Source organism: Aulonocara sp. 'chitande type north' Nkhata Bay, linkage group LG10, assembly GCF_057382095.1.
Source record: "Aulonocara sp. 'chitande type north' Nkhata Bay isolate Kocher_YH1m ecotype deep benthic linkage group LG10, A_spYH_male_GT1.1, whole genome shotgun sequence".
NCBI classification, from domain to species: domain Eukaryota; kingdom Metazoa; phylum Chordata; class Actinopteri; order Cichliformes; family Cichlidae; genus Aulonocara; species Aulonocara sp. 'chitande type north' Nkhata Bay.
The window spans coordinates 14,158,535-14,185,760 of record NC_141353.1 but is presented as its reverse complement, the minus strand read 5'-3'; the positions used below and the strand labels follow the sequence as shown (position 1 = coordinate 14,185,760).

Genomic DNA, 27,226 nt, shown 5'->3' with positions numbered 1-27,226 from the left:
GTTGGCAGACCAGCGTTCAGCTGCTGTACCGCCACCTATCGGACTGGAGTGTGAAACAGTAGACGGGAGTTTTGCAAGCTCTATTGAGTGTTTAAAACCTTTGGTTACAGTAAAATGAAAACAAAAATCAATTTCAAGTACAAATATAAGATTTCAACATAGAACGAGTGCATGAAACTAAATTCCTGAGTGTGATAATAAATGAAAAAAGTTGCTGGAAGTCAGAATCAGCTTTATTGGCCAAATATAGTAATCGGGCTAAGTTTTTATCTTTGCTCTCAGTGTAAATAGCATAGAAAAACAGACATTACAGACAATAGCAAAATGTATAGCATATATGTGCGATGTGCAAAGTGTAAATGTATTGGAATAAATTATTAAATAAATAATGGATTGCTAACTAGCTGGTTAAGATATCAATAGTATACACGGATCTCACAGTAATGATATTCAAAACAAACTGTGTTAAAGCATTTCAGTCTTGCCTAAAGTGAGGCATGTGAGACATCAAAAAACACTTTACATCCTTTACAATTCTTTGGTTTTAAATTGTTATGTTACTGTGTGGAGAAAATACTCATCAAAGGTCATTACAATCACCGTATGTATTGAAAAAACAACAACAAAAACAAAACAAAGATCCATGCGAATTGTTAGTAATGTAAAGTTTTATAAACAAATTGATCCAATTTTTTAACAGTAAAATTCTTTAATTCAAAACAGCATGAATGTAAGGAATAAATTGTTGCCAGAAACCATTCAGAAATTGTTCTGTGATAGAGATGAATGGCTACAACTTAAGGGGTACAACAAATTCTAAGATACAAAGAATTTGGACTACGAAAAGAACTTTTTCTATATCCACATGTGGCATAAAATCATGGAACAGTTTAATGAAGGAACAGTTTAACAGTGGAATTAATGGTCAAGCATTACTCAGTTTACAAACAAATATAAATAGATTATTTTAGAGGGAGGAATGTAGAGGGCTGATAATCACACAGTGATTATTCAATGTACAAAATGCATTTTTTTTTGTCTTTGTTGGTGAAGTATATAATGTTTTATGTGTGTATTGTGTGTAGACTATGTACAGTTATGTTGTACGAGGAAATAAGGTTTTAATTTATCCTGCTTAAGGAAGTCTGCTGCATGTGGATAGTACTTCAGTGCTGCCCTCAAGTGGTAGGATCTCTGTAGTATCACATGCAGTGTTTTTGCTGTTGTCAGTCTGATGCCAGGACCTTATCTTCAAGGGAAATCAGCTGTAGTACAAATAATAACTCCAAGCAAAATAAATAAATAAAGCTTGCATATATACTAGGAAAATGGACCCACTCTCTTTTGTGTAAAAATGCAGCTTTTCACCAGTAGTGTCAGGAGTATCAGAGCACAGCGGTTATAAAAGAATGACAAAGAATCTACATTTGGATGAGCTTTTGGACAAAAATCAGCAGCTGTATTAAACGTGTCCATACACTGTTAAATGTTAAATTTCTTTCCCTATTTTTACCCTGTTGCTTTCTACGATAATGATGCTGATAGCAGTGATTTTCTTGCTTAAAAACATAGAATCCGTGCATGCTAATAGCTTGCTTTTTGACACTAAGGAAACAAATGACACTGGGGATATGAAATTTTGCATCATGATGGCCCCAAGACTTAAATAAAGCTAAATAAAATAAAAAATAAAAATAAATAAAGAGGAAATTATGCTTAGTTTTAGTTTTATTTGTTAGTTTGGTTTAAAAAAAAAAACAAATATTACAACTTTCCTGATGAGGCTTTGATGGACGTGTTTATTGAGACTCTGAGTGAGTCAGCTGCTTTCAAAAGGTTGAGTTTTTATTTTAATATCTGGACTGTTTTTCCTGAATGGCTCTCAAATGTACGGCTCCATTAATAATAAAAATGAATAAAACTAACACTGAAACTAAAGATTTTCCCACAAGAAAAACTCAAATGAAAGAAGAAAATTCGCTGTGGAAACTAAGTGAGACTACACTAACTTAAAAACAAATAGTGAAAGGGAGATATAAAATGTTTATGAGTGAAGATGGTTGTCTGTCTCTCTGTGATGGACATCATGGTGGTGTCCATGGTGTACCTCGCCTCTCGCCCTACGACTGCTGTGAAAAACAGCCCCCATTCTTCACCACGACCAATATGCCGTGGTGAAGAATGGGAAGGATTTTTTTTTAAATTGATGAGATAAAATGAAAATCGCAGAAAGTGAACAAACACATGAAGGTTCATACATAAGGTATCGTAATGCACTTAAAGCTTTTTGCACTCTTTATGAGAAGATTGAAGGAACTGTTTTATGAATGTGTTTCTCTCCCTTTTGTTACAGCAACCTGTCTGTGCAGCTTTGTCAGCATACAGCAAAGTCTAAAAACATGATAAAGAAAGCCACACCTCCTAAACTTCTCTGCAGTAAGCTACTTACCTTTGGAGTTATAAGCCCATCACCTGAGATGCAGTCTGCTGTAACAATCCCAGTGGCTCAGGCTCTTAAAGCTCAGTTATGTGCACAGACCCTGACTCAAAGGGGATTAGACACTGACAGTAACTATCGGGTGAAAGCGTTTCTTGAAATTTTGCCATATTGTTTATTTGTTGCAGCCAGAAAACACTAATAATTTCATTTCATTTCATTTATTTATTTATTTCACACTTGGTACAACAGATCAAACAAACCAACCACACTTTCTATCAATAAAGCACTACAACCATGTGTGAAAAGGAGCAGGAAGAAGAAAATATTCTTATTAAACCCTGCCCCCTATCTACAATCCAACTTATATTACAAGTGGGCACCAAAAATCAGGGAACAAACTAATATTAACATTTCTCTCCGGTCCTAACCCAAACCAAACAACAAATTTTGTAAATCAGAATATACCACTCCACATAGTAACAAGGAGAAAAATAAAATTAAATAAATAAAACAAAAAATTATAAAGGATCCTTTTTCAATGAACTCCAATTTCATTCACATTCTTCATATTGAGTTATCGTTTTAAGCACATAACACTTTTTAAAACAATGTAAACTTATACAATTCTTTAAATTATAATGAAGAGAGTTCCACAGTCGTATACCCCTAACCGTTGTACTCATTAATCTTTGTGTTTTATAAATAATTTATTTGTATGTTCTCTATATTTAACATTATGAATCATTCGTATCACTTTCTTCTGTAATAAGTTTAGAGGTTTTATAGTATTCTCATATGTATTCCCCCAAACTTCAACACAGTAACTAAAATATGAGAAAAACAATGAAAAATATAAAATACACATTGTTTTATAATCTAATAAATCTCTTACATTTCCCAAAATATAAATGCTTTTAACCATCTTCTTTCTAATATACTCAATATGAGATTTCCACGTCAAATTTTCATCTACTACCCAAAAAACGAAATTCAGTAACTCTTTCAATCAATTCTCCATCAATGGACATAATGACTTCATCCTCCTTTACACGATTGCCAAATATCATGAATTTCGTGTTTGTCAGATTCAAAGATAATTTATTTACATCAAACCATTTTTTAAATCTTAACATCTCAGAAGTCATAATTTCAACCAAATCTTTCAAATTCTCTCCAGAGCAATAAAAATTTGTGTCATCTGCAAATAAAATAGAATTTAACCTTTTTGATACGTCACAGATATCATTGATATATAAATTAAAAAGTTTAGGTCCCAAAATAGAACCTTGAGGAACGCCACATACAATCTCCAATCTTTCAGAAGTATTGCTGAGATAATGTACATATTGCAACCTATTTTCTAAATAACTCCTTAACCAATTCAATGCCACTCCCCTCACACCATAGTTATACAATTTAGAAATCAAAATAGAATGTTGTAACGTATCAAAAGCTTTTTTTAAATCAACAAATACCCCCACTGTATATTTATTATTATGGGTTGCAGATGAAATATCGTCAATGAAAGTCAACAATGCTAATGCCGTTGATCTATTCTTACGAAATCCAAATTGATTTTCATTTATTAGTTGATATTTTTCAATAAAACTATCAAGTCTTTGCGCAAAGAGTTTTTCAAGCACTTTTGAAAACTGTGACAAAAGAGACACTGGCCTATAATTGTTAAAACTATGCTTATCTCCTGATTTATATAAGGGTATCACTTTTGCCACTTTCATTCGATCAGGAAATACTCCTGATTGTAGCGAAAGATTAAAAATATAGCAAAGAGGAATACTTATACAATCTAAAGTCTTTTTAATTATAACCATGTCTATACCATCACAGTCAGTAGATTTTTTATTTTTAAAATTTTCTACAATTGCTACTATTTCTTTTATGGTAATATAATATAGCAGATATCGCTGGATTTTGTGTTATAAACAATCTTCTGCCATAAAAAATATTTCAAACTGCAGGAAATCAAGTAGAAAATGAAATTTATAACCTGAGGTTTGTTACTGTGTCGTTATATATTACGGAGCAGTGTTGTGTGTACTGTAAATTGCACTTGTGGTAATAAACTGTCTGCCATGAGATGTAGCTTTGGCTATTAATGGCCTTGTGCTCCTATTTTACTGAAAGCATGCAACTTATTGAATTAGATCAGCCATATTATCACGGTTAAAAAGGTTCAGGTTGAAAAGGATTCCCATGGAGGTATCTTCAATTATTAAATGTGATATTTATGGGAAAGTAGTTCTTTTTTTTAATCCACATTCTGTGTTTTCAGGGGCCCCAAGTCCCCCTTTTGATTGGACTTAATGGATAATCAGAATCAGAATCAGAATACTTTATTGATCCCTGGGGGAAATTGTTTTTTGTTACAGTGCTCCATTTTAAACCATAAAAAGCCCATATGAGTTAAAATAAACCAAACCTGAACATGAGGCAGAGTATTAGAAGATTTCTTGTTTCAGACCAAATTTGAATCACATTCTTACTAATAATCCAAAGTTAGATTCAAAAAATACAATCAAGCTAAAATGTTTTTGTAAGAATTCACCCTTAATTTAGCTGCAAAAAAAAAGCCCAACAAGTTAACACAAGAAGTTAATTTAATATTACAAAGTCTGCCATGTTACATAGAGTTAGAATGCTAAATTCAACCCTCCACAACAGTGCTTTCTGTTTGCCTCATCCTCTGTCAGGCTTGGTAAGTCATCTGGTATCTCTGACTTCAGAAGTGCAGATACAGTCCAGACATGCTTTCCTCATAGAAAGTGAGACACGCAACACCTAAGAATAACATTGAAAAAGTGTGTATTAGCAACTATACATATACAGTGATGTACTCACATGCTGCACATGAACATTAACACTTACAGGAAGCCTTTCCCACAGCCCAGAGGTCCAAAGAACAACTCTGTTGGGAGGCAAACCTTTCTACATACTCCACTTAGACTGGGGCAAGACCACGGGAAGGATGCAGCCTCATTTAGAGCAACTGTAATTTAGAAAAAAAAGAAAGAAAGAAATTTACTGTAGTTTTAGGTAAAATCCTTTTGCTTTAAGCTTGAAAAACTTCAACCCCTCTTGGTCATAAACTGGGCAGAAAAAAAATCTGCAGAGATCTGCAGAAATACTTACCATTTAGCAGTAAGACAACCAAAAGTGCCAAAACAATCACACGGTAACAAAACATTCTCGCGTCTCTCAGTTTTGCACCAGAAATGACGGTTCGGTGTGGATCTGTCTGTTTCAGTCAGAACGGAGCAGAGGACACAATACGAAGCAGCACACTGGTCACTGGGTTTTATATTATGGAACTACAAGCACTGTTAGGAGTTCATGCTTTCCTCAATCACATTTAAGAAAATTAGATTACTGTGCCCACCTCGTGTCTAAAAGTCATGAGACAAGAATCTGACTTATAAATGTAATTGAAAGCATGCACAAGCCTTCACTGCTTGCTGGCATTAGCACACAGGCCGTCTCTTTCTATGTTAAATGACTGAGAATGCATTCTCCCATAACACATGTATTTCTGTATCTCATTTCAACATTTACTGAAGAGAGTAGCTTGTAAACAACAGTGATTTTTCCTTGCAAAGCACGAATGTTTTCCAGCATATTTGTTTAGGTTTTATTATTTTTGCACACAAGTTCAGTGGAAGTCGGGTGACATGAACATTTGTCAAACCAGTTTTAAAGAGAATGTTTAATCAAATGTAAATTGAATCATAGAAAGTGCAGTTGTCGCCATTAGATCACATTACAGTCTCTTATGCTGTGTGGTTGTGAATAGATCAGTGCTATGTAAAGCTTAAGGGAGCGTGGACTCTGGTCAGGTTAGGTGACAAGCCTAAAAAAATGAGAAGAACTGTGTGGGCGGTATTCTTTAGTGAAGCAGAAGCTTTCGAATTACGGACAAAGATTTAATTTTCCATTTCTCTTGGTTAGAGAGATGAGTTTGGAAGTTTGATCGTCCAAAGTGGTCTTAAAGAAATCAGTGCCTTGCTATGCTGGGCATTTTCTGACTGCCTATTCTCTAATGTGAGCACCTTAAACACAAGGTTCTGCCAACAGACTTTGAGATAAGCAATATCCCTGAGCTAGAACCAAATAGGTTCACGTGTCTCCATTTTTTCTTTTTCTCTTTTTGTGCTGCAGCATCCAATAGCAATCGATTTCTTTGTCTCATAAGCCAGATTACTTAGATGAAGTTTAGATTTTAGTCAAATTAGTTCACAGGCTCCTTTCACCCTGAATTATCTGCACCCTGTATATTCAGCCTCAAAAGAGCTGTAGTAACCCAAACATCTTCGCTTTAGCCAGCAGTTAAAGAGGGTTCACTTTGTTGACACAAAACTTAAAACAGTCTTATCTTAGGAAAAAGTCTCTTTTGAGAAGCCCAAAGCCCACAGACATACACAGTGGCTGATTGCTATTTAATTGGCAGTATTTATCTTTAAATGTCACTAGTAAAGCTGAAGGGGCATAAACCTGCATAGAAAGCTGATCACAGTTTAATTAAAGTTAATATTTTGAACTTTTTGAGCTTTCCCACCATGCTTAGAGTGGAACTAAAGTTTTTTATATATATATATATATATAAAATGAATAGCTAGAAATATAAAAGTTCTGCTGTCAGCGTCTTAAAAGTTATTGTTGTATTGCATTATCTCAAAGGTTATGACCCTTTGGACACAGTTTCATCAACGTTGCATCATTTTTTTTCCCAAAGGGATGTCATTACTACTGTTTTCCTCTCAGCCCTCGTCTCCATCCTCCAGGTGCTGTCCAAAGAGGTCTCACCTGTGGCAAAACAGTGGTATCTAATTGCTTTCTAGAGGAATAGAAATACAAAGTGGACTAATGACCTATGATGTGTTTACCTGTTAATGTGTAACTCTTCAGATTTAACTTTTTTTTAGTGGCATCATTGGCAGATGATACCTTGTGTACCCTTCAAAATACACCAAAAAATTATGTAAAAAAATGTAACTCGAATTTAAAGACATATATTTCTGTTTCAATCTTTAGTTTATGGAAACCGAGTTAATAAATCAGGTTTTAAATGAATGTTTTAAACACAAGCTGCTGATATTTAAGATTCTGCAAAGTAAGAATTTCATTGCTCTGCATAACCGTTTGTGTTTTGCTGGGTACATGACAATAAACTTCTTGAATCTTGAATTATGTTTAATAAATATATTCCAAATCGTCATTTTCAGAAACTCTTCAACAACACAGAGTCAGGCATGAATGTATGGAATTCCTTTTAAACGCTTCGCGTGGCCTTAACAAGTTATGATATGAGGGCCAAGTCAGGCTGGTTATTTTTATGGAGGCCTTGCCTAAAAGCTCAGTGGAAAGTGAACACAACATGAGTCCTCCTTTAGCTTCTATAGACTTGATTTTTAAAGGCAATCAGCAAAAGATTTCAGATTTGACTTCTCTTTCACAGAACGGACAGCCTCCTTACTTAAGGTTTGGCTGTTGCAAGACCAGCTTTGACACTGAGGCCTGTTTTGCTATTAGTTTTTGTCTGGTTCTTGGGCACTGGGGACCTTTACTAAACCTTAGAGCACAGAATGCTGGAATTAAAGGCAATGCAAAATTTAAGATGATGAGTGGCTCTGAGCTTCATATGCAGGAGCCAAACTTTTTATTTCTCTGTGTGTAAGGGGGAAATTTGATCTGGATCCTGGCACGACCCGGCGCTGGTGGAAAAATAATAGTGGGGTGATATGTGTTTGAACTAGTAAGTAGTCTAGCAGCAGCATTCTGCCAATTCTACCCAAGGGCTGACTTGGTAAGTAAAGAGAAATGTGAACTCCGATATTATAAGAAGAGCTCAAGGCATGCACGAACATTTCTCAAATTCTTTTGAATCTACACTTACTTTCATTGTGATTCTTTGATAGAAAGTGGTGAAGCTGCTTAATGTGTGCACCAGAGGACATGCACTGATCAAAACTAGAACGGGGATAATAGTGCTGCATGGTCACAGGGGCACCAGTCCAAAACTCCATCTACTAAGTGTTGACTTGTTGGAGATCTTTTTCTCTCTCCCTGTCCAGTCTCTTATAGCATTAAAGCTGTCTAGGAGCCTAGAAAATGTACAGACCCTATCAGCAAACACACAAACACACTCTTACCAAATTTGATTAACAGAAAAGCTTCAGTTTCCTGCTCTTAGCTGACAGGAGTGACACCTGGTGTGGTCTTCTGCTGCTGTAGCCCAGACATGTGGTGCATTCAGAGATGCTTTTCTGCATACCTTGCTTGTAAAGAGTGTTTATTTGAATTACTGTTGGCTTCCTATCAGCTCTAGGCAGTCTTCCCATTCTTCTCTGACCTTTGACATCAACTAGACATTTTCACCCAGCCCTTCTTTTTTCTGTCAACCCTGGAGATGGTTGTGTGGTAAAAGTAGTTCAGCAGCTTCTGAAATCCTCAGAACAGCTTGTCTACCAGCAACCACGTCACATTCAAAGTTACATAAATCACCTTTCTTCCCCATTCTGATGCTTGGTTTGAACTTTAGCAGTCTTGTCCTTGTGTACATGCATGAGCATAAGTGAGTGTATAATATCAGGCTATAGCAACCATACACACACAAACACACAAACACATGTGCGTTAGGTTGTCCACTGCTTATAGGTCAAATTTGGGAAATTAACAATACTTTTAACTGTCAAACTGCTTCATTTAATCAGGCCGACAAATGATTCATGGCGAATGATTGAGCAACGCAAGTAAGAATTAAGACTTCAGCAAGCTACGTTTATGTGTTTTCAAGAAAATGCAGCATAAATGTAAAATACAGCAGAATGGAAATAAATGTCAAGCACTAAAAGCTTTTAAATGAAATGTGCAGTCTCCACTGGATGTGTTGTTAATGTATCGATTAGTCATTTAATATCTATATCTATTTGCAAGACCTTTATGGTATTTATATTATGTGCATAGGAGGAAAGGACAGTTGAAAGGGGTTTGTGAAGCAGAGGGACGTTTTTTTTTTCACCATGGTAACAGGAGAGATCAGCACACCACTAACCCACCCTGAGCTGCGATAAAAGGCTGCCCACTTAAGCAGCGCACTCTGCAGTAAGGAGAGGAGGAGAAACAGGTACAGTAGGCTCAAAATAGCTTCTAAATGCTCTGTATATTCCTGCTCACTGAACCTGTAACTGTACAGCTTTATAACTATGAACTTCAGTGGCAAATCTAGGTTAAACTCAGCACCATAAAATCAATAAATCAACAAATCATGATTGAACACTTTAGAAATAACCGATCATGCTGATATCTTTTACTGTGTCCAGTGTGTATTTTATGTGTCATTAATATGTCATATATTTATTTTGAAGTTCATGTTTTTTTTCTTTTCAGAACAGAACTGAAACATGGACAACACAACTGCAGCAACATTCAAAATGACTGCGTATGCTGTCATGGAAAACTACAAACATGGGCTGTTTAGTGTATTTTTCCTGCTCTACCTCATTACCCTTGTTTTGAATGTACTGCTCATTTCTGTTATACACCAAAACAAACAGCTGCATCAGCCTATGAACGTGTTCACCTGCATGCTGTCCCTTAATGAAATCTACGGCAGCAGCGCTTTGTTACCTGCAGTCATGGCTGTGCTCGTATCAAAAACGCACGACGTGACCGTGAAGTGGTGCATGGCTCAGGCTTATTTCCTGCACACATATGCAAGTGGGGAGTTCTGCATTTTAGCTCTTATGGGATATGACAGATATATTGCGATATGTTCCCCACTCCATTACTACAGCATCATGTCTTATTCAAAAACATGCAAGCTCATTGCATTTACAGGTCTATACCCATTTATTGTTTTTACATCTTTTTACTCCCTTACCTTACAGCTTCGCTTCTGTGGAAAAGTCATGCCAAAATTGTACTGTGTGAACATGGAACTGGTCAAAAATTCATGCAGAAATGCACAGTACATAAGCACTGTAGGACTTGCAATTCTTGTGCTTTTTATAGTCCCCCAATTAGTGATGATAGTTTTCTCTTACACACACATTTTAAGAGTATGTAGGACATTTCCAAAAGAATCTCAAGCCAATGCTTTTAGAACGTGTGTCCCACACTTGTTGTCTTTGTTGAACTACACTATTGCTTCCCTTTTTGAAGTAATCCAGACCAGATTTAACATGAGTCATGTGGCTGTCGAAGCACAGATCTTCCTGTCTTTGTACTTTATCATCATTCCACCCATTGCCAACCCAGTGCTATATGGACTCGGCACTCAGACAGTGAGAGGTTGCATAATGAAACTGTTTATTAAAAACAAAGTCATGACAACAGTGCTAGCAAAGACACTGACTGTGGGTTAGGATCTGACATGCATTGCTTTGGCAATAATTGTTAGAGATTAAAAAACTATAATGACAATGTTTCTCTTTTATCTCTCATCTGGCCAAATGGATATTTATCCGTCTGTGACCTTTAGTCCGATGAAAGCTGATTTGTAAATCTTTTCATATTTGCTTGACTTCACATTTCATAACCATGTGTTAGGGGGGGTTAATAATGTAATTGGTAAATGATACAACAATTTCTCGTATGTGTTCATTTTTCTGTTAAATAAACTCTGAAATCACAATGTAATTTTTATCATTTTAACTGAGATGGAAAGTTTAAAAGCTTCACCTTCAAAACTTGAAGTAAAATCAAATCAAATCAAAGGTAGTTTCTTGTTTGCCTATCTCTATGGGTCTTTTTAAATTTGCTGTTAATTCACTTTTAATTTGCTGCAGCGAATTTGATGCACTCTTTTTTCACAAATCTTTCTCCTGTGTGCCTTTTTCCCCCAGATGAAGCATTACTCAGACCATGAAGTAAAAGAAACAAAAGAATTAACAAGGCGAAGCCAATTGTGGGGGGGGGTAGTCTGTTCTATTAGCCTGGCCATTGCTAGTCATGCACATTCATTAAATCAAGTTGATAACACCTATGTCACGTTAAGAGGATATTACCAAGTACTTAAAGGCTTAGAGTGGATTCAAGGAGATTAAAGACCTGATTCTACTACGTGGAAGAAGTGCTGCCGAAATGCTTGAAGAAAAAACTCCATATCAAATCTGTCCGCGTTAACAAAAATGCGTTTAAAAAACACATTTTTGCCACTATTTTTAGCTTCTGTAACTTTGTCAAGTTAGACGTGAGTGGGTAGAAGTTCAAACTGACTGCAAATGGTGGTGAATCACTGGCAAAAATGGTTAGGCATTGAACACAGAGCTCACTACAGGCCAATGTGACAACAAAAGCATTCGTAAATGAACTTTCTCGGGCCCAAATATGATTAACAAAGCTTCCTGACGCAGCTCAGAATAGATGCCGCATGAACAGAGAGTACTGAATTAGAAAATATGTGAGTCATTTTGGCTGGTATGTAACGTCTGGCTGAGTCTGCACGTATGAATAGAGTTTTGTTTTCACTGTTTGCATGTTTCTCATTTTGTAAATGGAAAATTTTTGCATGGAATTGTTTGCAGTAACACAGCCCTTCCCTGGATGAATCCTGAGCCTCATCGCAGCTGTCGCAACATTTTTGTTAAGATGCCTGCAATTATGCAGTGTAATTCCTGTGTTATTGGGCTGGAATTTCACTATTTTTCCTCATACACTTTTAGGAGTATCTATCTATTTTATCCAAAATCTGATGATCACAAATTACTAACTTTGTAATTTGTGTGTGGGAATGTATGTGAATTTTTACTGTTACATCTTATTAGTATTTTAAGTATTCTATCTATTTTATTTATTGAATTTTATTTTTTTATTTATATTTTGATATTGCTAGGGATGATGCAATGATCGGGGACCATTCTTCATTTCGTTGTTCTTGTGACAATGACAATAAAGTTTCTGATTCTGATTCTGATTCTGATTGTAACTGCTTAGAAAATACAAAATGGATACATGCAATTAAGGCACAGAGGAAGTTATGTTGTAATACTTTGGCTAATATCCCCAAATATATGAAGTCCAAGACCCTGTGAGTGAATATGTGTGTGTAGACCTTTTTTGTGACTCGGTTTTGGCCTAACCTAATAACAGAAGCATTGGACTTAGAAATTTACACTCAACAAAAATATAAACGCAACACCTTTGTTACTGCTCCCATTCCCCATGGGATGGACGTAGAGACCTAAAATTCATTCCAGATACACAATATAACCATCCCTCCCAAACAGTGGTCACAAATCAGTCCAAATGTGTGGTAGTGGGCACATCTGCTATATTGATAATCCATCCCACCTCACAGGTGTGCCACATCAGGATGCTGATCTGACATCATGAGTAGTGCACAGGTGTACCTCAGACTGCCCACAACAAAAGGCCACCCTGGAATGTGCAGTTTTTTGCGCTATTGGGGGTCTGGGGACCCAGAACCGGTCAGTATCTGGTGTGACCACCATTTGCCTCATGCAGTGCAACACATCGTCGCATGGAGTCTATCAGATTGTCAATTGTGGCCTGTGGAATGTTGGTCCACTCCACTTCAATGGCTGTGCGAGGTTGTTGGATATTCGTGGGAACTGGTACACGCTGTCGTATACGCCGGTCAAGCACATCCCGAACATGCTCAATGGGTGACATGTCCGGTGAGTATGCTGGCCATGCAAGAACTGGGACATTCTCAGCTGCCATCTGCCCTGAACAATGTGAACCATGATTCATCCGTGAAGCGCACACCTCTCCAACGTGCCAGATGCCATCGAATGTGAGCATTTGCCCACACAAGTCTGTTACGGCGACGAGCTGGAGTCAGGTCAAGACCCCGATGAGGACGACGGGACCTGAGACGGTTTCTGACAGTTTGTGCAGAAATTGTTTGGTTGTGCAAACCAATTGTTCCAGCAGCTGTCTGGGTGGCTGGTCTCAGACGATCTTGGAGGTGAACCTGCTGGATGTGGAGGTCCTGGGCTGGTGTGGTTACACGAGGTCTGCGGTTGTGAGGCCGGTTGGATGTGCTGCCATATTCTCTGAAACGCCTGTGGAGACGGCTTATGGTTGAGAAATGAACATTCAATGCACGGGCGACAGATCTGGTTGACATTCCTGCTGTCAGCATGCCAATTGCACGCTCCCTCATTGCTTGTGGCATCTGTGGCATTTTGCTGTGAGACAAAACTGCACATTCCAGGGTGGCCTTTTGTTGTGGGCAGTCTGAAGTACACCTGTGCACTACTCATGATGTCAGATCAGCATCCTGATGTGGCACACCTGTGAGGTGGGATGGATTATCTCAATATAGCAGATGTGCCCACTACCACACATTTGGACTGATTTGTGACCACTGTTTGGGAGGGATGGTTATATTGTGTATCTGGAATGAATTTTAGGTCTCTACGTCCATCCCATGGGGAATGGGAGCAGTAACAAAGGTGTTGCGTTTATATTTTTGTTCAGTGTAGTTCAGCTCATCTTGTCAGAGTTTAGAACAAATAGCTCAATTGTTCACATCACAAACAGTTGCATTGTTTTAACACGTGTCAGCACTATGATTTAAATTTTCTGTTCAGTCTGTTTTATCCTATATCTGTCTTTAGTTTTTTAAATGTAGCAAACAAACAAATAAATAAGAACTCCTGTGAATGGATGATGAGTCTTATTAGCAGCCAGTATTTTCTATTTATCTGGATACGATTATGACCTCCTTTACAATGAGAGTGAGATGAAAGCAAAGCTGACCTGTTAGAAGTACCTGGAGAACAAATGATCCCGCTGTGTAAACACAGGTTATTACCTCTGATGTTCTAAAGGGGGATACACTGGGAAAAAGGCATCTAAATGAGAATTACAAGTTTGATTTTATGACACTGAGACTTTTGTGCTGAAATCTGGTGAAGTAAATATTGTCTGCATGCAATCGTGGTTGTTTTGCATGTGTAATGTAATGTATAAAATACAGATTGTAGACACAGAGGATTATTAATAAGGAAAACACATAATGAGGGTTTCTTGGTATGAACCAAACATTTTAATATGGAACATGATATAAGAAAAATGCATTTAATCATGTGTGTTTTGACACAGTAACAAGACTATTACTAAGTATAATCGTGGGGTAATATTTGTGGGACCGCTCCTTAATTTCCAGTCGGTAGCAGCAAAATTTGTACTTGCAACATTACTCTAAGTCATGCAGAATAAATGCAATATACATCACAGCAACAACAAAAAAGTCATTACTATTTACACCTATGAGGCAGTGTGAAACCTGGCAATTCAATTTGGGGTATTCTCTTCCACTCTCTGTTAGCTTCAACTACAATTCAATCACAAGTCCCATTTGAATATCTCCATATGGCCATAGTGCAATACCTTGGCTACACAAACACAGTGGGATGGAGTACCTGGCATCTGCAGAAGGACGTGGCAGAAAATTAAAGGCTGTCTTTTTTCTGTGCCTTGTGGAGGTTGACTGATTTTTTGTCAACAAAGTTATGTGTAATGACACTGGATTTTCCTACCAACTGTCATGCAGAGATTCACAATGGGCACACGTACAGTGCCGAGCAGTGCTGCTTCTACAAAGGCTTTTTCTCTTCTTTAGACCAGTAGTAGCATACCTAAATAAACAGTTATACCTGCACTAAACAGAGCACTATTCCCACGTGTTCCATTAATTATATATTATGAGAAAACCTGAAGTTTCATGTAAATTGAGCAGCCTCATCATTACTGAGGGAAGTAGAAAAAGAAAGAAAAACACTCAGCAGAGGTTCTCATGTATGTACTTTATTTTAAAAAAAAAATGCAGCTACAATATGGCACAGGTGTGATATGTGAGTCACATGGCTGGGTACAATGTTTTAGTCTTACAAAGCATGCTTGCACATTAAACACTTAATAAATACGGTTATTCTGCTTTTTACGGCGCACAATCAGAAAGAAAATGATTCAATTTTCTGGGGCCGTTTGTATAAGAATTAAAAATACACTGTGCCGCTTGTGTGCATGAGTGTGTGTGGGTGAGTAAGGGACTGCGGGTGAGCCGAGGGGTGGAGAAAATGTCTTACAAACAATCAGGTAGACAGCATGCATACAAAAATAGACGACTATTCTGATCGTTCATCTGTAATTTACAATACGAGTTCATTATTGCCAAGCCTTTTATTTTTGTGCCTCTGGTTTGAGGGATAGCTTGCGTTCTGTGTCTTCTCTGACCTCTCTTGGAAAAGTACAATGTACATTCACTATCACTGAGGCACAGCACTTGATTTACAATTTGTATAAGTAACCCAAAACACCGTGTAGTCACTTTTGCTGTAATGTAATATCATAATATCTGTGTGTATATATATATATATATATATATATATATATATATATATAGCATCCTGTACACTCGTACAACAAACATACCCATGAATCAAACACACATGCATAACCAAATGTTGTGCACAATGAGCAGCTGCACACAACTCCAGCATAATGTTCAAACAACTCAACAGAAGCAAAGGGACGTGGCCATGCACTTGAGCAATGATTTAAAAACCTCTCTGACAAATTTCTGACATGGAATCAAAGTGCTTATTTGCCATAAACCCTGGGGGCCTATAACTTATTTCATCAAGCCAGGCATCTTTTTTTGCCTTTTGTTAAAGCCCTCATCCTAAAAAGAAAGCGATGAGGCAAATAGGGATAGCGAGTCTTTGTGCTCCTGCAAGTGGACTGCAGTTGAAGGTGTTGTAAGGGAGAGGAGATGGAGAACCAAGAAGGTAAACAATGGTTTTTGGTGCCTTTCATTTCTGTCACTGGGACACCAGCTGTGTGAAGTGCAGACAGAGGTGTTATAGCTTAGTTGTCACCGCCACACCGATTCTCAACAGGCTACCCTAAAAAACCCAACGATCGATTTGTGTCTTGAAGGGGGACGTTCTGCAAGAAAATAAAAGCACGAATCAGAAATCAGCAAATGCAACTCATTTATAAAACAATAATTCATGCTTAAATGTGTTGTTATACATTGAGTGAACTGTGGAGAATTCGTAAGCGGTGAAGTTTGTCATTCAGCAGGGGGTCGTTAACTCGGCGGACAAACGAGCGCTTGTATTCCAGGCGGTTGGCTGGTCTGTGATCAGACAGGTTTGTCTGCTCCAGGGCACGGTACAAATCTACCAGAGAGTCCGTCTGCATCCTGCAGTCACGTCCATGGCCTGGCAAGACACAAAATGCACCAAAAAACATATATTAGTAAACTAAAGTCGAAACTGAGATTTGTTACCTTTTCACACCCTCTAACAATGCTCCCCCTAGAGTGATTAAAAAAAAACATTTTGCTAATTGGATGAATCAATTCTAGTTTTCATTTTTTACTGATTAGCCTATTGACTAATTATGTAGCCTATGGACGTCTCCCGAGATGAGCAAACATTTCTTTTGTTTTTAAGACATTAGTCAGAGCTACATGTATTATTTGTGCTTTTTTCTTCAGACAGCAATAAAGGAAGAAAAAGGACCTTAAACCTAGGAAACTGGAATCTCATGCATTATTCTAATAAGCTACCCAAACCCCATTTGTCTCCTGTTTTCATGCACTGCCCCCTGTTGCCAACACTCATACACTGCACTCGGGCTCTGATTATGTGAGTTGTCACACACTGTTTTGTATTTTGGAAGCAGGGTGGTACATTCTGAGGCTTTTGGGCTGTGCTTTGAAATGTATCGCGCTTTGTTTGCCGCCTGTTTTGTGTCTGCTTTCTCATCCCTATTGGAAGTGGTGGAGAGACCGAACCCACGGAGCAATAGATAAATGAGGACAAGAAGAGAGGGGCCTTGGGCGAGCTTCTTTATCCCATTCTGAATTCAACATTAACTTGGGCTGAAAGGATTCCTCCTCGCCTCGCCATCCAAACACCGCCGAGAGACACGACAACATCTCGATCAGGCAAGAGGGAAAAAGGAGAGAGAGAAAGCGAAAGAATGAGCTAGAGAGAAAAAGAGAGTGGGCTGCCAAGATAAATCAGTATCAAATAAGACTAAATTTCATTTCACTTAGACAACTTCCCCGGAGGACTTCAAGGGATGGCGAATGGGCTGGCTTTAAATCCAATCCAATAAAGCAATAATAGCGAGTATTCAACCTCTGACATTTGCTGGCTCTGACTGCCTGTTAGCAGCTTTAATAAAATAAATGATGACAAATAAGCGCATTTGCACAGCCGTGTGCTGATGAAAAGACTGATCTGCATATAACACTGAGCAGGAGAGGCTCTCACAGCAGGACCATTCAGTGATGCTGTTAAGTGTGCGACGTCTTCATCTCTACCTCAACATTTTTGTACCCCCACAAAACTGTCAGATTAGCTCTAGGAACTCTTCATCGCAGCCACCTGTCAGGCTCCAAATGTGTTAATCTGAACTGATTTTCAGTTCAGAGGTATTTAACGCTTTTGATTAAACGTAAGTGGATATTGTTGTTGACCTCTCTTGAATACAGCAGACACGGTGATTATAGCATTGTTTATTGTAAGAGGTGGTGCCTGACTGTCTAAATCGAAGCAATATGCCTCAAATTTGTGAGAAGAATGTCAACTTGTGCTAATAACGAAAAAAATCTTCCCAAGCATATGTGAATACTTCAACCCATCCATAGATTTCATTCATTTTAACCAATTCAGGGTGGAGTTCAGTGGGGTCACAGCCTATCCCAGCTGTCATAGGATGAGAAGTGACGTAGCACCTGAACAGATCGCCAGTCTGGGCTAACGCACAGATTCAGCCAAGTTTTTTCACAGTCATGAATTACCCAACAAATTGGACAGAGAGGCCAAAGCATGCACAGTGAGAACATGCAAACTAAAAGTAGGAGGGCCCCGTCCGGCCAGTGGACTCAAACCCACAACCTTCTTGCTGTGAGGCAGCGCTGCAAACCACTGCAGTTCCACTGCCCTGCCTTTTGAACCATATTACCTGCAGCAGTGAGGCAGGCAATAGTCTGAAGGCAGCTTGCGTTGCACTTTCCAGTTTCACTACCAATCAGTTTCTAGTATTAAGAGATAAATCAATATCTTCCATGCAGACTGTGGGCAGCAGCGGCAATCTACCAATAAGCAAAGCAATCACAAGGACTTTTTTTGTTGCAGTGCCCTCCTAGCAACTAGAAGCAACCACCTGCCAATCATATCATTCTCTAGCAACCACAGGTTGCTAGAGGGTTACCAGCTGTGTGACTGAGGCCTAAGCTTTATTGGTATATAGCCCAAAAATCCATCATTAAACAGTTTTTAGGAAAATAATTATTTTATTAGTTTTTCTGTTAGCTATAGAGTGCAACAGGATTTTACAGTTTGCACATCTCATTCCCTCATCCATGGTCACTTTGGAATAGGATGTTGGTTTGATGCTGGAAGTAAGGTCTTGGATGAATACGGGGTTTAGACATTTGGTTCTGTAACATGAAATATATAAATAAAAAGCCCACTTAGAGAAGCGTTTTACTTGTCCCAGAAAAGTTTCCAAAACAGTGATTAAATAAGACTTGTTGGGGATTGTGATTACATTAGCCATAGCAGCATGTTGCTATTGCTTTATAGCCTAATAGTGTTATTAAATCATAAGGGGCTTTGGTGAATTCAAATCCTGTAAAAATGTTATAAAATAAATACAATAAAATAAATACAAAAGAGAAGACTGCAACTGTTTGGCTTCTCATGACAGGCAGCATACTGTAGTAAATCTGAAAATTCATATAAGGAATCTGACCTGCATCCCTGGACCGGTCCAGTGGATAGTGCTGCGGTTCCCCCTGATCAGAAGCAGCAGTGGCAGCCAGGATAGCATGGAGGCCGCTGTCCCTGGGAAGTGTGAAGCTGCGAGGTTTTCCTCCTGCCTCTGAATCAATACTGGCCCTGAGGGGCAAGGGCAGGGCTCTGTACTGTTCCTGCAGCAGACTGCGCTGTGCAGGCAGCGTGGCCTGCCTGCGGTACTCCATCGCCAACTGGTCCCTGTCCTGGGATAACAAGGATTCCTCCATGGGAAACGTCTGGAGGTAGTGCATCCGTGTGTTGCTTTCCATCTGGTCGTGCCACGAGTTTCGATGGCTGCTCGTCTTTGGCCCGGGAGAGATGCCATTGTTGCTGCTGCCTTCCTGAGGCTCCGAGCGGAACTCCTCGTGAGAAGAACGAGACTGAAAGGTGTCAGAGGAGGAGAGATGCCCGCGTTTCGGTTCAAGGTAAGGACTCACCTAATTACAAACAGACGTAAGAAAAATAAGGGACGTGTGCCACTGAGGAAAATTCAGTAAATCAACCATAAATTTCTGAACTACAGGCTGACAGACTCACTGAGGATGCTCTGGGATAGGTGTCATAAGGTGGTGGTGGACTGTCCTGTTTGGACATTGAGGGCATTTCCATGTCCTCATGATCACTCTCACTCCAGTAATCTGTCATGTACAAAAGTACTGTTGAGTTAATACTTCTAGGCTCAAGCAAAATCAACTGTTTCTACATGCAGCAGAAAGGGGTAACTTTTCTCACACGCATACAGTTTGCAATCTGAACACCTGCATAAGGTCGGAAAAATCAAACTCTGACTAACAGCTCTGACAAGGGCACTGTGGCAGGAGTGTGGATGGGTAGGTGTGATGTACAAGTCCGGGTCCACTCTGGAGTGTGAAAAAGGATGAATCTAAGATGTGAGAACTTCCTTATAGGTCTTCTGGAGGTGTTATGGTTCTAATTTAGAAACTCTTCTGTAAAGCAAAAGACCCTGTTTTCATGAAGCTTGTGATAAACCTGCTCTCACCCACCCACCCATGCAAGGTTCCTACATAGGCTCCTCTAAATAGCGCAAGGGTTAGTTACATTATTTCCGGTCCATCTTTAAGAAGCTGAAGAAGTTATTCAGCCCCTTAAAATTACTATTTATACTCAGCACGACGAAGCGATTCTTGAATCTGATGTAAAGCGGAAGTACAACGCCTCTGCTGCTGATCTAAATCTGTATATTGAATCCTCTGCATCTGGTCTTGTTTTTCCAGGCCATAGCATCAAATTTACTCTGAGCCAAGTTATAATTTTCAAATCCCCAATTCATTTCCTTGTAATTCTTCTAAACTTTGACAGTCAAATAAATAATTAATGAGCTCATCTCCCAGTGGAAAGATTCAGACAAAGAAGTCTTTACTTTAAAGCAAGTGAACCAAACTAAAGAAGCAAGAATTTAAATGGAGTCATCTCTACAGTCACTTTTTTTTAAAGAAACGTTAATGTTGGAACAACCAGTTTTGTCCATTTGTGGTGCAAAAGTTGTTGCACCTCCAGTTCTAAACAGTAAAGACAGGAGCTTAATTACTGCTGTGAGCCTCTGACAGCAAATCAAAACCTCTGCCAAATGAAGACTAGGCAAAATAATTATTCACGCATTTGTTTCAACTTTTATGTACGTAATTCCTCAATCGAAAAGCAACAGCGTGATGCCCCACTGCTTAGAAATCATCAGTTTTATATAACTGTTGACCTGTAACAGCTGAAGAAATTCTTGCAGCACCGTGAACACAGACTGTGACTAATCTCACCTTGGTCTTGGCGCATTTTCTCCTGCTGCTCAGAGTAGCCTGCCACGGCCATACTGAGACGACTAAGCCACCTGTGGGGGAGAACAACAGCACTGACGCACAGCAATTCAACATCCAATGAAACATCTCATACCAGTGTGTGTGTGCGTGTGTGTGTTCAACTGGTTGACTAATAAACTTACAAAACTACTTTGTTTCAAACAGAGAGGGCAGTCTATTAGTAGGGGGATTCAGTTTGCAGACAGTATGGGTTTAAATGTTTGGGGAGTGTGCAATACGGCTATAAAAGCCTCATTAACTCACCGGGACATGTCGTCTACATTTTCCGCAGCAAAGTAGAAGGTCTTTATCTTCGGATGGCAAGCCTTGAAAGCACTAAAAGGGACATATTTAATCACACGTAAGCAGAAGGACAGCAACGTATGGCTCGCATTTCCATGTGAATGCTGTCGACTGGAAAAATAAACCGACACATGGCCGTGCATATACTGATTCATGCTGACACCAAAACAGCAAGACTGCGCGTCATGAGATAAAGCGCTTTGATTATTTTGGGGAGTTGCACAAGTTGGAGTCAGCCTCATGAAGTACGATTCCATTTATATACAGTCACAGTCTTCAACCCAAAAGCTGAAGGGCATCATTAAGATAAATAATTAAGATAGAGCCATAATTATTAAACACAACTCCGAACCCTGTAATATTCCTGTTGTTTAACTCAGTACTGAACAGCAACCCATCAAGTCATACATCCTTCTGTTTATCTCATTCGTGGTTGTGGGCGTTAGAGAATATCCCAGCTATCACTCGGTGACAGGCAGGGGGCACCCTGCAGAGGTCGCCTGTCACAGTGCAACTACAGAGAGACAGACAACCGCCTATTCATGCTCAGGTTTACCCCTATGGCCAATTTGGAATTGCCAATTAATCTCACATGTCTAGACTGTGGGAGGAAGCCAGTATACCCAGTGAGAACCCATGCAGGCACCAGGAGAACATGTAGACTCTACACAGAAAGGCACCAGCTATCTAGCAGATTCAAACTCGACCATGAGGCAACCATTGTACCTACTGTACCACTATGACAAAACCCATCTAATCCTTCACTCCTAATGATTTTAACTCTTTAAGCTCACAGTAAACCGCAGCAAAACATCATTTCGACTGTTGTAAACGGTCCGTGAGCCAAATGCAGCCAAATTTGATCTTAAGTGAGCCAAACCACTGAAACATTTAACTACACTTCAATTAGTAAACTTAACTACACATTAATTCCCTGATACATAAATATCCAATTTAATTCAAATGTTGATTTGTCACCAGTTCAAAACAACAGTCACTCCAAGGCCTTTTATATTCAAATATAATATAAAGTAATATAAGAAAAACAAGTGCCAGAAATCTCTCAGGAAGACTGTTTGGGCTTAAATTATAAGAAATAAATATATAAATTTACTATTTGTTTCTGGTAGCACACTGACTAGACAGTCCTCTCATTCAAAAACATTAAAAACAAACATAAAGGATGTATTATTTTTGTTGACTGACTGAAAATGTTTTATTTATTTATTTATTAATTAAGTTAGCTTGTTTTGTTACTGTGGGCCAATTGTAGAAATGTTGGTGTAACATAAATAGTCATGGGCAAGGTATTTATCAGTAGGAAAAGCTGTAAAACTTACGCCCTGCTTAACAGTTTCCAAAGCTGTTCAGTGGGCTGTATTGGAGTCATTTGACATCCCTGGTCTAGACCAGCAAAATTTTGGAGAATTTTCTTTTCTTTCAAGTTAAAATTAGAAAGAATAGCTCTTAAAATAACCAAAAGTTAAATTTATTTTTCTAATTATACAGAAAAACCTAAATAAATTTCTTCCCTAAAACATAGTACAAGCTATAGCTCCATTAAGCCCACTGTAGTAAAGGAAGGTAGTTATGCAATGATACCAAACGCAATTTTTGTGAGGCAGCCATGCTCCAATTAAGATAGAAATCACCTTATTTTCTAATCCTGCACACAGTTTGCAGTGTTTCGTATCTGCCTGTCTTTATCTTAAAACTTACAGTTTTGCCCCAATCATCAACTACGTCACAGCCTTCCCCTCTTACTCAATTACTAAATGCATGTGCACATACTCATCACGCTTCCAGCCCTCCATCTGTAACCAGAAAGCACTCCGGGCCCAAAAAGCCCCACAAGAATTTCTTAGAATTATTTCAAGTTTGACTCATAAAATGTGTCACACCCTTCTTCAGTGACATTTTCAGTCAGCAGACTTTTTAAAGATCTTTGTTACTGTAATATTTCATGTTGTAGTAATATACCAAAAACTATTAGTACAGCTGCTGCTTCAGCAATTTCTCTCTTGTCTTCATAATTTCAGATTTAAATTAACATCTTAAACTAAATAACATCTGCTGTGCTGTCAGAATATTGCCTATTTGTGAGTCAGGCACTCGATCCCACCACTCTGAATGGTCAGTCCATTAAATTTTCAGTATAGAGCTGTATGAAAAGCTTAAACAAATTACATATTTTGCTCATTTCTCGGGTGAAAAGATAAAATCTGGCCCAAAACAGACATTAAGAATGAGCCCATTTTCTTGCCAGGAACCAGTTTGCAGAAGATAACCGCTTAACTGATGTTTATAGGGCTGTGTACAAATATGTGACATGCCTAAATGCAAAAGAAATGCACATTTATATTTGGTGTTCAGGTAAAAACAGGCACTCACAACTTCCTTCTGCATTCAGTGGCACGATCTATCTTAAACTCTGGTAGGCTGACGAAGCCCTCCGCCTTCTCATCCTGAGATAAGCAAACAGAGAGTCAATTCAAAGTTCAGCTTGAAGAATGAAGTCTAAAACGTATCAATTGCTCTTTTATGGGAACGATCATATTCACCTCCTCATTCATGTACCAGTACAGACACGTGTCTTTCAGGATGAACCAGTACTTCTTCCACTTCTGCGAAAAATAGGTTTTAGCGTCTTTCTTTTTCCACAGCCAGCCCTGACAGTCGCCCTGACCCAAGTCCCTGCAGGAAATCCGCCGTTTGCTGATTGAAGTGAGAGGACTTCCAGCTGCAGGCACCAGCAGGGGAGCAGAACAGAGGAGGGGGCTCAGAAAACTCTACTTATGAAGCACCTGCTTATATAAGGATTTGAGTACAAGTGAGCATGCACGTAAAATTCAATCCCAGAAAAATGATCCTACCTTTACCCTTTTTCTTTGATCTTGAAAGCAATGAGGATCGTTCAAAAACCTGCGAAATTAAAACAAAACACATGACGCCATGAAATAAATCCCGGTGTGGATTCTGACAAAGAATGATTTCACTTTTCGTGGACAGGACAGACTAACGTGATACAAGGATGCAGAGTCAGAGCTAGACGTGGACCGGGAGACTTCCATCTGGAGGGCAGGGACGAGTGTGTAATGGGTCGGGCTGGCTCCTCGCTCGGTCTTCCTCCTGTTCTGACTCAGGCTGCGACCCAGGAGGAAGTCTTCGTGTGAGGTCTTGTCTTCGCTCTCAAAATGCATCAGAGAATTCTCTGCAGGGACACAACAGAGGCAGACTATTATACACATCACAACAACCCAAAACTGATTTATATTTTTTTTCCTTAAATCCTAACGACACGCTCTTACTAACGTCAATAAACACCGAATCTGCTGCCTATCGGCAAGACTTTGGTTCAAGACTTTCCACTTAAAATATGTGAAAAGTGTTAAAACATCTACCAAGGAAGCCGTTGTCAGGCAGGAAGCCCTCAAAACTTCCAAATACTGCCTCTTGTAGATAAATATAGCTCCATCACTTTTTCTGAAAAGCCCAAAGGAGCAACATATCAGCAGCATCCTCAGAGGAAACAAACACATCACTCAAGTCGTTGTTTGAGGCTGAAATAAAGCAATTCAGTCTCCTCCCACTCCATTTACCACCTAGCTCAACAGTCACCAGCAAAATGTGAAAATCTTAGGAAAATATATTTATACAGTTGCCAAAGCAACAGCGTACTTTTTATATCCAAACTCGGAGGCACGGCGAAGCTGAGAGGGAAAAAGAAACAGAGAGAGGGATGAAGAGGGGGGAGAGCTGTGATAGATAATGAACATATGGAGGAGATACAGGCAGGAGCTGATATCCAGCATGTTATCAGTTTTGACAGGCCAGCTTATCCTTCTACTTTTTGGCTGGGAGAGCTGAGAGGGTGAGGATATTATGAGATCTCCTCCCACTCACCTCAGCTTCCTCTGTCCCTTTCTTCCTCCCTTTCTTTTTCTCTCTTTCCCACTGCCTCCCACTCACCTCTCCTGCTCTCTCTCTTCAGCTTGGCCAGGTCTTCGTTGTCTCCCACCCAGTTGTATTCCACTGGCATTGATATGGGCCTTAGCCTCCCTAGAGCAAGGAGGCACAGGGAACGGCAATATTACACAGCCTGCCCCCACACACAGACACACACGCACATACACACACACACAAATCAAAAACACCTAGAAACATTAAGACGTCACATCTGCACGGCTTTAAATTCTTGGCTCCCACGATTACAGCGGTGAATCCTCGGATGAGGCAGAGGTCTTACCGTAGGTGGGCGTGCTCCCCCTGCGGACTGATGCACCCTCTTGGTTCTGGTCGTACTCGTAACAGTACAGTATAGTATCCTCCTCCACCAGAGGAAATCGCCTTCGACACTCCTGATCCAAGTAGGAGTTTGGTGACTCAGATCCCTCTGCCACATGGACATCTGATTGAGGATCATCATCCGGCAGACTTCCCTTGTCATCTCTTCGGTAACAGAAAGCAGGAAGTCATTTTATTGTCAGGGTTTGGAATAAGATCAGAGAGAAGACGTTGTTCTGCTCCGAGCCCATCTGTCCCCATTGGAGATATATATTTTTGTATATACTTAGATTTCTTGGGGCTAAATCATTTCCACTGCCAATGTACTTTAGTTTTGAACAAACATTACTCAAACAGGAGTATATTCAGCTGCAGATTCCTACACATTTTGTGCTCTAGTTTTTATGGTATTAGGTAGTGTTTACGCAATTACACGTGTATTAAGTCAAACAAAGCACAGCACAGAGAAAATAATCAGGGAAATAGCAGCAGGGAAAAATAAGGAGCACATCTCCCCATTCAACACCTTTTTTTTCTCAACAGCAGTGGTCAATTTATTATCAGTTTTGATGGTTTTAATGGTACAAGTCCAGGTATTTTAATGGTATTTATTCATGATTTAAAATTCATAACACATATTGTTGTAGCTATATTCCCTTTCTTTAAACCAGTTGCAAATAGTGATCACTAACATGAGATTTCTAACATGCATCCACTGAGGACAAATACAAACTTCATATATTTAGCTCAATAATGCTCACCAGCCTGATTTGGCATTTGGGGATATCCAAAGTAAGTAAGATTCATCCTCTTGGGACAATACATTCAGTAAAACATTACACAGAAACAAATATCTCTGGGTAAACAATACTAATCGTGTAGCTTTATTAGTTATTATCTGTAGTCGCGTGTTGGAGCTGACCCTGGGAAATCAAAGCTTTCAAGCATCAGTCAAAAATTCACGATTTCTCTATGACTCTCAGAGGAGAGCGTTTCTTTATCCACAGAACACGATGCACTGTGTTTGTTGTTTGCATATGAGAGAAGCTGAAATCTGAGGAGGAACTAATTATTACTCGTGTCACCAGTCGAGCCTTTCAATATGTGACATGGCTCCGTTCTTGTGGGAACTTTGTGACAAGAGTGTGGGAGAAGCACCTGCAGCCACCGTGAGGTGCAACAAGCTGTCTGCATGTTCAGAAGTTTCACTGTAAAGCTTATCCAAATGTTGCGCATCATATTTGCTACCAAACAAAAAGGAAAACAAAGATTCTCACTGTCTCATTTTCTCTCTTAGTCCCACTCATTCCTGTAGAGTTAATCCAAACAGCAGAGGGTACAGCTAATGAGCTAGGCTAGATATTGTAGTAGAAAACTCAGACTGATATCATTCAATAGCAATGAATGCAGCAAACTAACCTATTTAAAATGGGTAATCCTGTGAATTTCATTGCATGGCATCATTTACTCTTTTTATGTATTTACAAGTTGTCAAAAAAGTGGCAAAGTGGCAAAAAAAAAATGGGTGAAATTAGACTGAAAAGTTTTGACAAATCAAACTGATGGGTAAAATTTAAATCACC

The 27,226-nt window shown here is 39.1% G+C and overlaps 2 protein-coding genes across 7 annotated transcripts in view; one reads left to right on the top strand and one right to left on the bottom strand.

Annotated features, from left to right (window-relative positions):
* The first annotated feature begins 9,855 nt into the window (after positions 1–9,855).
* Positions 9,856–10,818, top strand: LOC147320426 (olfactory receptor 52D1-like). The gene has a single exon (XM_086307452.1). The coding sequence runs from the start codon at positions 9,856–9,858 to the stop codon at positions 10,816–10,818; it is 963 nt and encodes a 320-aa protein (XP_086163578.1).
* A 5,016-nt stretch (positions 10,819–15,834) lies between these two features.
* The window catches only part of LOC147320425 (connector enhancer of kinase suppressor of ras 2-like), a 31,263-nt gene continuing 19,871 nt past the window's right edge, over positions 15,835–27,226 (bottom strand). For 4 of the 6 annotated variants that reach the window (XM_086308385.1, XM_086308386.1, XM_086308387.1 and 1 more), the window contains exons 11-22: positions 25,606–25,808; positions 25,329–25,418; positions 24,380–24,570; positions 24,233–24,281; positions 23,921–24,099; positions 23,751–23,824; positions 21,321–21,392; positions 21,018–21,088; positions 19,783–19,883; positions 19,202–19,682; positions 16,463–16,653; positions 15,835–16,375 (exon numbers count right to left, since the gene is read on the bottom strand). In XM_086308385.1, the coding sequence (XP_086164511.1) occupies positions 16,328–16,375; positions 16,463–16,653; positions 19,202–19,682; positions 19,783–19,883; positions 21,018–21,088; positions 21,321–21,392; positions 23,751–23,824; positions 23,921–24,099; positions 24,233–24,281; positions 24,380–24,570; positions 25,329–25,418; positions 25,606–25,808 (1,750 nt within the window). In that variant the 3' untranslated portion in view covers positions 15,835–16,327. The remainder of the gene's footprint in view (positions 16,376–16,462; positions 16,654–19,201; positions 19,683–19,782; positions 19,884–21,017; positions 21,089–21,320; positions 21,393–23,750; positions 23,825–23,920; positions 24,100–24,232; positions 24,282–24,379; positions 24,571–25,328; positions 25,419–25,605; positions 25,809–27,226) is intronic. The other 2 variants (XM_086308389.1, XM_086308391.1) reach the window with 1 other exon arrangement.